Here is a 13,092-nt window from a genome sequence, read left to right as displayed (position 1 = left end):
ACGGCAGGGAGGATGGCTGCGGCGGGAGGCGGAGGAAGATCTCACTGAGGAGGTCGTCGTCGTCCGGGGTAGCGAGGCAGGCACCGCCCGCGAGCTGCCGCCACCCTCACTCTCACTCATGTGGACTGGGGAGGGGAGTGGGGAATGGACCTGGATTCAGTGAAGTTACAGAGCATGGTAATAATCCTTCCCTCCGTATTCGGAAAAATCCTAGAGAAAGCAGCACCTGGACCAGCCGAACTACACCTGCAAATGGCATAGGTCCATCTTGACCGATCCGCCTTATTCGGATACTGATGTTCCGACAGGCAGTTACCATCTGCAACACATTGTTGAGTTTCAGCATAATTCAAACAATATACAGCAGCAAAACAGCATGTGAAGTACTGCCCGGCAGATCGGCACAAAATGTGGTGATAATAAATGAGCTGGTTGTATAGAAAAAGAGATCAGCAGCATGTACTCCCTCCGTTCCATGTCAAGTGATTCAAATTTGTCTAAATGGACGTTTCAGCACTTAATACGAGACGGAGGTAGTAGTAAAAAAGCAAAATAAGGCGGAAATAAAATTGAAACATTACTATGAGAAATTAGAACTCTGGTTTCGGTATCCAAGTACATCCTGATCCGTAAGAAACTTAGCTAGACTAAAGTACACACACTTAGCAAGTCTTTTTTTTTTCAGATAACAGATATGCCAACTGCCGACCATATTGATGAAATGTGACAAACTCAAAGAGAACTCCCGCAGCATTTCCTTCACCTAGAGAAAACAAAATCGTCAATCAGTTAGTAGAGATCTCCAGTTAGTGACCTGATAGAGATACAGACAGAACCTAGTAGTAGGCTAGTAGCAACCTATACAACACAGAGAAGAACATTATGTGTGTCCAAAGCCATGGTCAGCTCGGCAATATACAGAGGAGCTCTGTAACAGATATCATACTTCTAGGAATGCTGTGACTGCTATTTGTAAATAACAAAATGGACTACTAATACATGGCTTTCAGCTTATAGATTCTGCGGGTTTAGGGTTACAGATTCCAAAAAAAGAGAGCCATTTTAACTTGGCATAAACCCTGATTTTAGTTGTTGTCTTGTCTGCGTTACTCAGGTGTGAGTCCCCTACAGCTGAATGGAAAGTAGTGAGCGGGTGCACGCTAACCATGTTGGCAGCTGGATATTTACCCTACAAAACATCAAACAATCCAAACCTCACAAACTATGTTCAGATTGTATTCTTACCGGTCAAACGATGTCAGCACATTAGCACATCAAACCAGACAGCCATCTTATGCATGATCCAACATTTCAGATCCATCACATCCACCAGCATTCGCTATGCCTAGAAGCATAAGAAGTCAAGTAATTAATGGATATTCCAAGGAAAACACAAATGGATACGAGAAAGGAAGCAGTGGCTTGGTTACCGACAACATAACCTGATAAAACAACTTACTTTTAATAAATATACTTTATAGCTCACTTTTGTAGATGCTTTCTAGCTGTTGACAAATGGAAAGAATGCAATCCTAAAAACAGTATACTTAGCTACTCCCTCCGTCCGCAAAAGACCGTACGTTTGGCTCCACCGTTTTTCCGCAAAAGACTGTACGTTTGGCTCCCAGTCCCAGCGGTCAATTTTGCGTTTAGCCCCCCGGTTGCACCCTCAATTTCAGCCCAGCGGAGACCCCAATCCTCTTCTCTCCACCGAGTTCTCTCCCCCTGATACAATCCTTTCCACCGAATACTCCAACCCCCAATACCGTCGATCCGGCCTCCAATCCAACACCGTGGCTCTCATCCCCACCCATGGAGGCCGATCCATATAAGCTGCTGGGAGCCCCTCGTCACACCACAGCCATGGCGGACGGAGGAGGAGCACGCGGAGGAGCCGGCGGCGCAACACGCAGCTGCGGAGGATCTGGAGGTGGCCCCGTCCGTGCTCGTGTAGCCAGGTTCTGGTTGATTCCGTCCTTTCTTCCCTGCCGGCAGCAGCGGCGTGGTAGCGGGGCCAAGATTGTAGACCTGGACGACGACGAGGAAGCCAGTACCCAATGGGGGGCAGGGCAGTGCTGTACCCGACGCTGGGCAAGACGGTGTTGGGCAGGCTGGCGCTGGTCATTGTGTATTTTTTGCCTTAATAATTGTTGTGGCATGCGCAGTAGAGTTGTCATGAACTAGTTGCCTTAGTCATGGGATAATGGTTTTAGGGCCTGTACGAGGTGACCTTGGACCCAAGAGTCACGACGGCGCCATGAAAGGCAGACACACCTCAAGGCACGGAGGAGGTATAACTAGATTGATTTAGTCTTGCTTGCCTCATAACGATTCAACAGAGCAAGCGGCAAGGCGAGTCAGAGCCGGCGAGGGTGAGTCAGGTCCGAGCCGAAGACGGCGAGGCCTAGATCGAGCCGCGGCGGCGGCGACACGGCAGGCCGCGTCGATGACAGCGAAAGCGAGGAGGTGATGGTGGTGAAGAGGTAAGTCCCGACGACCTTTCTTAGAGTTAGGGGGCGGGGGTTGGCCGGCGCCGGATAAGACCACCGGATCCCGAGCTTAGAGGATGGCGGGGGCGGCGGCGAACCGGCGGTGGTGGCGGTTGGAGAGGGCGGTGCGGCGAGGCGGCGCAGTAGCGCGCCGGCCGCAGACGGCGGCAGACATCCAGTTGGGCCAGGGCCGGGCGGCGGTGAGTCACCTGGTCGGAATTCGTCCGCGCCGGGCGGTCGTCCGCCAATCAGTCTTCCCCTTTAGAAGATACTAATGTGATATGTCTCTTATTTGGATACCTAGGACTGCGCCCGTGACAAGAGTAGTAAATGTTGTTTGAATCGAAGCATCAGCTTAATGGAGGGGAGGAGGGAGGTTTCTACAAATTGCTTAATTTTCTTGGAAAACCCAAACATCTTTTACAGAAGGAGGGAGTATCTCATAATGAAGGTTTCAGCAGAGAAGAAAAAAAAACAGCGCTTACAATTTTTCTCATGTAAATTCATCACATGTCATGCCAGGCAGACAAAAATAAAACATGCTAAAACTAACAAACTCTAGCAACAAAAGTAATCTTTGGTATTCAGTTTTAAGTAAATGGAGCCTGATTAGAGACAAGAAATGCAATTTCTTTTGGTGTGCTACAAATGTACTAGTCACTCGGTGGAGGGTCTTCAAGAACTGACAAAGAAAACAATTATTTCAAAAGGTATGGATTCAGTCAAAGTTGCTGCCAAGAAATAGTAAGATTAAATAGATAGTACTCGATAAAAAAATATCAAGCTTTGACATTCCAAACAGTCTAACTCAGTTTCTCATTTGACAATATTTTACTAATTGACATTTGATTTTTTCCCCTCGAGAAAACGCAAAAACATTGCGTCTCGTTGTATTGAAATGGTGGAAGAGTATTTACAGGCCCAGAGATACCAAGTACAAACACACTCGAGACACAATTAGTGCACATCCTAGGATTTGACATTTGATTCGGCATTGCCCAATAAGGAAGATAGCTGCGTTGATTGATGACTCCAAAAACAAAACAGATATACGTTTGTCTATCTAACAAAGGGAAACCGCTAGCTATGCTTAAGTTGCTAGCGACTTAAAGAGCAGAATAAAATGTTCGAGCACCGACGTAAGGAACATAACTGGACTGGGTTACTCCTACCATATAGGGAGTAGGGATGAGCAATCACCTGGTGTATAAAAGCTTGTGAAAGGATAGCAGTAAACGATATATTCAATTCGATGTAGTCTCTTGAATTGCATTGACTTAAGTTGAACCATGTAGAAGTTGGAGTCAATACATATAAAAATGACATCGATATCCTCAACATATCCCAGTATATATCCTCCGACCCATCCCTCAATCTGAGGATGAAGCCCAATAATATTATGCATATCAACACTCTTGCGCAGCAACCAGGTGGCAACACCATGACAATTGACCTTCCTCTGCCATATTTGGATGCTAGGGTAATAAAATATGACCAAGCAAACATCACCTTCTTCAGCCTGGATTATCTGAATTCCGTCATTGGGTAAATCATCTATAGTGGGAGGCCCCGTGATCACAGACAGGCTCTCTCCATCCAAATCAAACTCAAGTATACCATTGCTCGAATCCAACCAATAAAGGGCATTACCAACAAGGGTACTAGGAAAGCCAGAATCATCTAGCATACATGGTGCCGCTGTTGAGATGAGATTGCCCCATATACCAGTCTCCGAAGAGTAAACGCAGGCGAGGGGTCGATTATCAAGGGAAATGGACACCAGGACCACCTTAAAGGGGCTCGAGTGGCAGCCGCCGTGCACATGGCCGTGGTCGCTGGCGGCACATAACACCGCCCCGTTGAGAGAGATAGAGCCCGTCTGCAACTCCAGTGGAACGGCCACGTGACGCTGCTCGCCGGAGATGGGTTCGCACACAGCGACCTCTTTCCGCGACCGGCATTTGACGAGGACGAGACCGTGGCGGCACCCGAGCACATAGTTCTCGCGGTGGCGGCGGCTGTAGCTGCGAAGGGAGAAGCGCTCAGGTGGGATGCGGTCGGGAGGGTCCAGGACGGGGTTGAACACGATGCTATCATCTTCGCCGAGCCCGAAGTAGCCGAGGAGTAGCGGCTTCCGGTGGTGGGCTCGGAAGCAATTGAGAAACTTGGGGTCGGTGGCGAGCCGTCGCCACCGCTTGCAGACGGCGGAGGCGCGCACGAGGGAGGATGGCTGCGGCGGGAGGCGGAGGAGGATCTCACGGAGGAGGTCCTCGTCGTCCGGCAGGGAGGCAGGCGCCGCCGGCGAGCTGCCGCGGCGGCGCGTTCCGCCGCCCTCCTCAGTCATGTGGTGATGTGGATTTGGGGGAAAGAGACGCTAGCTTCTTTTTTTGAGCAGAAGACGCTAGCTATTTTTCTGATTTTGTTCACGAATAGTATTGGGCATTTGGGCCTGGGCCTGGGCCGAGGAGGAGTGGCCTGCGTCATTAGAGCCCAAATGATTGCTCGCCGTCGTCGCCTACCGATGCCTCGGCGCGCCACCGCCGCCCGCCCCTCCTCTTCCTCCGCATCTCAAGCCAGGCGGCGGTCCGAGCCGATTGAGAAGCGGCGACGGTCCGTGGAAGGATGTTGTCAGGAAGGGACGAGCCGCGGGCTCGGTGTTCATCTCATCTCTGGATTATCCGCGTGCTGCGAGGGCGAAGAATGGGTATCTTTTTCCCCATCAGATTCGTCAGACTACGGAGTTCAAACAAGTATCCAGGTAAGAATTTCTCCACCCGAACAGTACTTCTGTGTGCTAATACCATCACAAATATCTGCACAATGTACCTTTGGTTACTTCTCGCCGCCGTAACTATTGGATCCACCGGCATTGTTGTTCTTCCTATTGCACACACACAAAAAAAAGTTGCCATCAGTTAGCAATCTTTTTAGATGAAGCAGAGGATCTCCTCCGGCCGTCGATCGATGCACACAGATTTGATAGTGGAATTAAAATGTTTATAATACTGCAACCCGGCCGTTTGGCAGGGGCATGGATAGGTTATCTGGGGCGGTTGAGAAGGAGTAAACCTTACCTATTTGTGTGGCATTTTACAGTCCTGTGTTTGCCTTGTTACATGGCTATCTGTTTGTACATCAATACACATGTGCCTGAGGAACCCAGTTGTAATTCCAAATAATTTAAAAGGCAATTGAGGTTACTTCTAAACCGGTGTTTACCAGCGCCCCGAACTACCTATTTGCTTTGAAGCCGTGCATCTCTCTGCTGTAACCTGTGGTGGACGTAGGAGCATTTTTTTCAACTCTAAATATTAAGAACAGCTTTCTGCCACAAAAACACACCTGAACAAAATAGTAAATATGATTTCTACCTCTGTTGTAGATTATAAAAAGGTTTTCACTGTGGTGACATCCTTGCAAGTAAAATTAACTCGAGATAAAGGACAATGTCTTCTATTTACATAGGAAAATCTCTGCTAATATCTAATTAGATATGTTTTGGGGCTTGTCTCAGATCATCTGGGACCAGATACATCTGAGGCTAGTGGTGGAGCTGAGGCGCTCGTACTTCCAGGAATACCAAAGTTTGCCGGAAATGTTACCACAAAGTTATGATCCATGTTGGTCTCTGCATCCATGGTACCTTCCAAGACTTTGACGACCTCACACATTTTGGGCCTTCTTTTGCAATCAATCTGCAGACACCACATCGCGAGCTTCATCATCTGAATTGCTTCTTGCTTGTGTACTTGCATGTTGTTACTGTGGTCATCAATCAAATCTACCAACTGATCACTCTTCACCTTTTCGTCCAGTAGGGTAATAAGATGGATGCTCTCTTCCGGCTGGGAAGTGTCGATGTTCTTTCTTCCACTGATGATTTCCATGACCACTACGCCAAAGCTGTAGACATCAGCCTTTTCCGTGATTTGTGATGTCAACCATTCAGGAGCTAAATATCCAGGTGTGCCTCTCATTTTAGTAACCACTTGGCTCATATCTCGATCAATGAGCTTGCATAGTCCAAAATCTGAAAGTTTTGCATTGAAGTTATCGTCTAAGAGGATATTTTGTGGTTTGACATCCAAATGAGCAATTCTTTTTGTGCAATCCTCATGAAGATAAGAGAGAACCTTAGCTATGTGAGTAATAATCTTGTAACGCATGTTCCAATCCAGAGGAGGAGCATTATCGTCATCTCGGCAATAGATCCACCTGTCCAAGGATCCTTTGGGCATATACTCATATACCAAGAGCCTATGGGATTTTTCTGCACAGAAACCGATCAACCTTACCAGATTTATATGATGGATGCTGCCAATTGTCTGAACCTCTGCCGAAAATTCCCTTTTACCCTGACCAGCTAGATCCAAACGTTTAACTGCAATTGTTTCCTCACCAAATTGTCCCTTGAAAACAGACCCAAAACCTCCTTCCCCAAGCTTGTCTTTGAATTTCTCTGTTGCTACTTTTAGCTGTTGGAATGTGAACCTCATTGGCATTCCTTGTAGATCCCCAAACTCTTCCTCCATCTCCTGTTCTCGTTGTGTTCTTCGTTGGCATATGTAGAAAATGGTTATGGACAGCATGGTGAGCAAAAGAAAGCCGCCTTCAGTAGGTAAAATCACAACAACTCTGTTTATGGTTATGGGTTTTGTCCTTCTTGGCCCAACAGTTGCAGGCGGAACTGCTAGATTGATCAGGGGACAGAAGACGATCTGGTAGTTGGTTGGTTCCCGTCGGGCAAGTGAACATGGCAGAATCAGTCAGGAGGCTGTAAGCCTCCGGGCACATCCGCTTAAAGAAGCCTGAGTAGGTGCAATTTCTTGAAGACCTGTTCCCGGTGCACAAGTTATTGCAGCCCCCCGGCGCCTTCATCTCGCTCGGGCACTGCGACGTGATGTTCGTTGCGCAGCGCGGTCCCTTGCTGCACCCTTGCTCTCCCTTCACCGGCACTGGCAGGAACTCCATGGGCACGTTGAAGCCATCAATGACAGAGATGTCAAAGTAGTCACTCGTTTGGCCAATTCCAATTGTTAACTCGGCCAGTGTGACTGGCGGCTGGCCAAAGGCTGTGCAGGAGAGCACGCCACCGCAGCCACCTGTTTGGCATGAGCCGTTCCCGGTGCCGTCGAACGAGCAGCCTGTGCGTGCCCAGATGCGACCGCTCATGGTGCCAGCGGGCACGTCCAGCGACCACACCTGCCCTGGGTCGAGCCGCCTGCCGCCGCCCACCGGCACAGCGGCTGGCCACACGTTGTACGGGCATGGGTTGACAATGGTGAATGTGATGGCCTCGTTTCCAGCAACGAGGAGTAGTAGGAGGAGAGCGCAAGAGTTGTTCACCACTACCATGTTTTCCGTGGTTTGCTCTCACTTGTTAGCATTTGATGAGTTAAACCCATGACTTTGGCAGGTGAGTCGGTGACAGGGCAGAAAGAACCAATACTAGCAAGGGAAAGGGCCAAAGAATTTCTCGAAGATGCACGCCATAAATTATTCAGCTGTCAACATTCAACAACCTAGCATGCTGGAGTCAACTATGGGGCCAAAGTTTCTCTCGCTTTCGTAACTTTGTCATCTGCGTGCAAACGAGGGTGGTGAAAAGCCTCCTCATCTTTGTCAGCTTCTCCTGCTTTCCTTGTACACTTGAGGTTGACATCTCTTTTCCTATCCTTTTATGTGTTATCCTCTCCAATCTCTCTATAACCCGTTATAATCCTCTGTACTGAAAACTGAATTGACTTATAATTTTTCAATACATGGGGGGAGCTATATATATAGTACGGAGTAGGTTACAAGCATGTATAGTTCTGTTATTTTTAGGGAAGCATGTATTGTTTTCATGGGAGGGATATATAAAAGGAGATTTTCTTGACTTGCATCAACATACACATTATAGACCCTTTCTCTTCGTCTATTTCAAAAGGCTGTGAAAAAAATTCTGAAAAAAAATGGTTGTTCATCAGGACGTAAACATGCAACATTTGATGCAAAATTATGACCATACAAGCCCTGTACAAAACAACAAATTATTACTACAAGACTTGAATAGTGAATATACGTAGTTGTAATTGTCAACAGAAATTCTGCTTTGCCTTGGAGATGCCTAACTTGCTGGGCCGCTGTTCGCTCCAATTACGCTTCTGTGCCTTCCCACCTCTCGACGGAGCTCCGGCGACGGCAGCTGCCCAAGGCTTCCGGTCGCCAGACACTTCTGTGGCACGCCGCCACTGTCCTTTCTTTGCAGTTCTGTTTCTCTCAGCCGCTCTTGTCTGCAGCGAGTCCCCTTGGGGGCACCTCACTGCCGTCTTTGACCTCCTCCGCATCCAGAAGGTGAACCATCCTCTTCACTCTCTTTTGACTTTTGAGTGATGGTGGCTAGTCGGGTACACCATGTCAAGGATGGAAACAGGCCACACTAGTGATGATGCATCGTAAAACAGCAACTCCTGACACACCTTTAGCTGATGCCATAGGCTTTACTATAGGAATGCTAATTGAGCTGAAAATCAAGCGGATGTGCACTAGGCATTACTGCAGCATACCAAGTCTCAAACATTTTCAGAATCAGTGTACTAATATTTTTTGCTAAATGTGCAGCATAGGGTGTCCCGGATATGAACATATGGCTTAGGAGGCACCCCTAGACTCTGAAAGCTTCCTGTTAACACCACTTTGGCCATATATGGGTGATCAACTTATCATCCCATTCTCTTCTTCAGCCATGTCACCTGTCGATTCCAGTTCTGGCATCGTGATTGTTATTTTGTATATCATCTCTGGAATATAAACTTCGGTTTGATCTTAATCTGTGGATCTGACTCCTCCTCCTCACCATTTCCAGCACCTCCTTCTTGTAGGATATTGTCCCAAAGCTCCAGAGTATGGTTCCGGTGCAATGTGGCTCACTGTTCCTTTAGCTGGAGTCAGTGTGGCGATGCTCTGATCCCTTGCACACAGCATTGCAAGCCCAAAGGCCTAATTCCCTGGACTGATATTATTAAAATATCCTCTAGCAGGGTCAATGGAACAAAGATTGGCTATCAACTATGAAAAGTAGGTTATCTGGAGTTGAAAGAACAGTAGTTACAAATATATGTAGCATTTTATAGTTTTGTTGCTATGAATTGATATAGATCCGAGGCATTTTTTGACCTTCGAAACCTTAATTTACATCACTACCTGTGTCATACTATCCTGGTAGAAATTATATAGAACCCAAAGCACTTGTGGTTACTAATTCATTTTCATTTGTTAGACCCTCAAACTTCCAGATTACTTCTTCACATTCCGTTTCCTGCTTTATTGAAGCAAGCAGCATTTTGAAGCATGCTGTTAGTTTCAATTACAATAACCAGAAACAGATTTGCGTTAAAGAGAGAAACTGAACAAAGTAAGGAACACAATGATATCTTTCCCTATTAAAACTAGGCATGCTTGCATAACTTGTCTTTTTCTTCTTATGAAAATACAAAACAACTGTAATGTTCCTAAAGAGCTCTTCATCTGTTTAGATCAAAGGACACGTTGAGATATTCTACACACCAAAAAAAAAACTCAACATGAAGGGCTTTAGATTGTAGTAATTTGAGAAAATACAACAACCATGGCCTTTGTATTACATAAGACACTCTCCTGAACAAATCTAATTCTATCCTGTCAGGATTCTCTCAGTTCACCTTGGACCTGACACATCTGAGGCTAGAGGTGGAGCTGAGGAGGTCATATTTCCAGCAATACCAAAATTCACTTGATTTGTAGCAACAAAGCTGTGCTCTATGTTGGTCTCTGCATTCTTGGTACCTTCCAAGACTTTGACGACCTAAGACATTTGAGGCCTTCTTTTGCAATCAATCTGCAGACACCACATTGCGAGCTTTATCATCTCAATTACTTCATGCTCATGTTCTTGCATGTCATTACTGTTCTTGTCAATCAAATCTTCCAAGTGATTACTCTTCACCTTTTCTTCCAACTTGGAAATAAGATGCAGACTCTCTTCAGATCGGGAAGTATCGAGGTTCTTTCTTCCACTGATGATTTCCATGACCACAACACCAAAGCTATAGACATCGGCCTTTTCCGTGATCTGTGATGTCAACCATTCAGGAGCTAAATAGCCAGGTGTGCCTCTCATTCTAGTAACTACTTGACTCGTATCCCTATCAATTAGTTTGCAGAGTCCAAAATCAGAAAGCTTAGCATTGAAGTTTTCATCTAAGAGGATATTTTGTGGTTTGACATCCAAATGAGCAATTCTCTTCATGCACTCCTCATGAAGATAAGAGAGGCCCTTAGCTATGTTAGCAATAATCTTGCATCGCATCCTCCATTCCAGAGGAGGAGCACTGTTGTCGTGTCGATAATAGATCCAGTTGTCCAAAGATCCTTTGGGCATATACTCATAAACCAAGAGCCTATGAGATTTCTCTGCACAGAAACCTATCAGCCTCACTAGATTGATATGGTGGATGCTGCCGATTGTCTGGACCTCTGCCAGAAATTCTCGTTTTCCCTGACCGGCTCGATCCAAACGTTTCACTGCAATTGTTTCGTCACCAAGCTGTCCCTTGAAAACAGACCCAAATCCTCCTTCCCCGAGCTTGTCTCTGAATTTCTCGGTTGCTACTTCTAACTGTTGAAACGTGAACCTCATTGGTGTTCCTTGTAGGTTTCCAAAATCTTCCACTTCTTCCTCCATCTTCTGGTGCCGTCGTGTTATTTGTCTACGCACGATGAAAATGATGAAAGCTACAAGGAAAATGAAACCAACTCCGGAGCCTATCATTAAAATAATGATGCCATTGGATGGGGATCTCTTGCTTTTTGTCGTGACAATGGGTGCAGGAGGATTTGGTGGAGAGGACGTAAGATCGATCGGGGGACAGAAGACGACCTGGTAGTTGGTACCTGTCGGGCAAGTGAATGTACTGCTTGAGCTATCCATGGAGTAGCTATACGCATCTGGGCACATCCGCACGAATACCAGCGAGTATGTTGTGGGTTCACAATTGCTCGCATTGGTGCAGCAGTATTTGTCCTGCTTGAACACCGTGCAGGCGTTGTTGCAGCCTCCCGGAGCCTGAAGCTGGCTTGGGCACTGCGAAGTGATGTTGGCTGCGCAGCGTGGCCCCTTGCTGCATCCTGACGCTCCCTTGGTTGGCACTGGCAGGAAGCCCATGAGCACATTGAAGCCGTTGACGAGAGAAATGTCGAAGAAATCTGCACTATTGAAGCTTCCGATCGTATACTCAGCGAGCGTGGTAGGCGGCTGACCATTGCCCTTGCAGGAGAGCAAGCCATCGCAGTCCCCCGTCTGGCATGACCCGTTGCCTTTGCTATCGAAAAAGCAGCTTGTGCGTGGCCAAATGCGCTGCGAGGAACCTGTGCCATCGTTGGGTACTTGCAGTATCCAGGACTTCCCTGGGTCGAGCTGAATGCCGCCGCCTATCGGCACAGCGGCTGGCCACACCGTGAAGGAGCACCGGTTGGTGATGTTCACGGTGGTGGCCTTGCCGGTGGCGATGAGCAGGAGGAGAGGCAGGAGGTGGAGTGCCCAAGAGGTGCTCACTGCTGCCATTTGTGTGTATGATTTGCTTGCATTGGTTAACCTGGAGCTCTTGTGGCAGCTGACACAGCGCGAGAGCAGGAGAAGAACTGATACACGGTGCTTAGAGAGAGAGATACAAGACAGGGACAAGGCCTGTGCGTGGGAATTTTCCCAGAAGTTTCAAAGATGTGCGTGTTGAATTGTTCAACGGTCAACAAACAACAGCTCAACAATCGTGTAGAAAAAGAACTGTCTGATAGAGATGGACTTGCTTACAGGACCTGTTTACTTCCTGTCGTAATGTAAACCTTGCTGCTAGATTATTACTCCCTCTATTCCTAAATACAAGACTCTAGTTTGTCCTAATTTAAAGTTATAGATGTTGGCAGATTTTCTATAAATTTGGTCAAACTTTTAAAAGTTTGACTTAGGACAAATGTACAACATCTTATATTTATCTTTAGGAATGGAGAGTACTATATTGCTTATATTCATTAATCCTTGCTCTGTTGCTCCATCCATGACAGCCAGTCACATCTGCATTCTGGAGTCTGCAGCAAACGTCGACGCAAAGACTTTGGTCTGCAGCTAGTCAGCTGCAGCTGCGCGTGGAAAGGTCCACGATTACGTATTGCACATCTTACGTTTATTTTACCAGAACACGTATTTTGATCTTCCTATAGTATAGAACAAGCGCTGGACGGAGACGTACTGTCTCCGGCTTGGACTCTGGTTCCATTTGAGTTGAGTTTTGTTCCATCTGACCTGACCGGAGTCGGATTTGGACGCCGCCTCAGACTCTTCGAACAAAGGCCGGCTCGAGAGATCACAGAGCCCGATGACCTCGACCGGCTCGACGACGAGGTCGCCACTACTGCCCCCGACCCCGAGGATGGCTCATTGTCAGCTGGGCCAGTCCAACCACACCTGGAAATGGCATAGGTCAAGCTTGACCGATCTGCCATATTCAGATATTGACGTTATGACCGGTAGTTACCACTTGCAACACATTCCTGACTTTCAGCAGGAAGTAAACAAGACAGCAATTGA

At 47.1% G+C, this 13,092-nt stretch overlaps 1 protein-coding gene and 1 non-coding gene across 2 annotated transcripts; both read right to left on the bottom strand.

Annotated features, from left to right (window-relative positions):
* Positions 1-553: 553 nt before the first annotated feature.
* Positions 554-8,161, bottom strand: LOC100841821. The gene is made up of 4 exons (XR_002964080.1): positions 6,092-8,161; positions 3,690-4,863; positions 1,246-1,345; positions 554-763 (listed from the first exon to the last, which is right to left on the bottom strand). It is a non-coding gene; the product is annotated as an uncharacterized LOC100841821 (transcript).
* Positions 8,162-9,926: 1,765 nt separating this feature from the next.
* Positions 9,927-12,512, bottom strand: LOC100844365 (G-type lectin S-receptor-like serine/threonine-protein kinase SD2-5). The gene has a single exon (XM_014898709.2). The coding sequence runs from the start codon at positions 12,070-12,072 to the stop codon at positions 10,315-10,317; it is 1,758 nt and encodes a 585-aa protein (XP_014754195.1). The 5' UTR covers positions 12,073-12,512; the 3' UTR covers positions 9,927-10,314.
* Between the last annotated feature and the right edge of the window lie 580 nt (positions 12,513-13,092).

This window comes from Brachypodium distachyon, chromosome 2, assembly GCF_000005505.3.
Source record: "Brachypodium distachyon strain Bd21 chromosome 2, Brachypodium_distachyon_v3.0, whole genome shotgun sequence".
NCBI classification, from domain to species: Eukaryota; Viridiplantae; Streptophyta; class Magnoliopsida; order Poales; family Poaceae; genus Brachypodium; species Brachypodium distachyon.
This window is presented reverse-complemented; position numbering and strand designations above follow the sequence as displayed.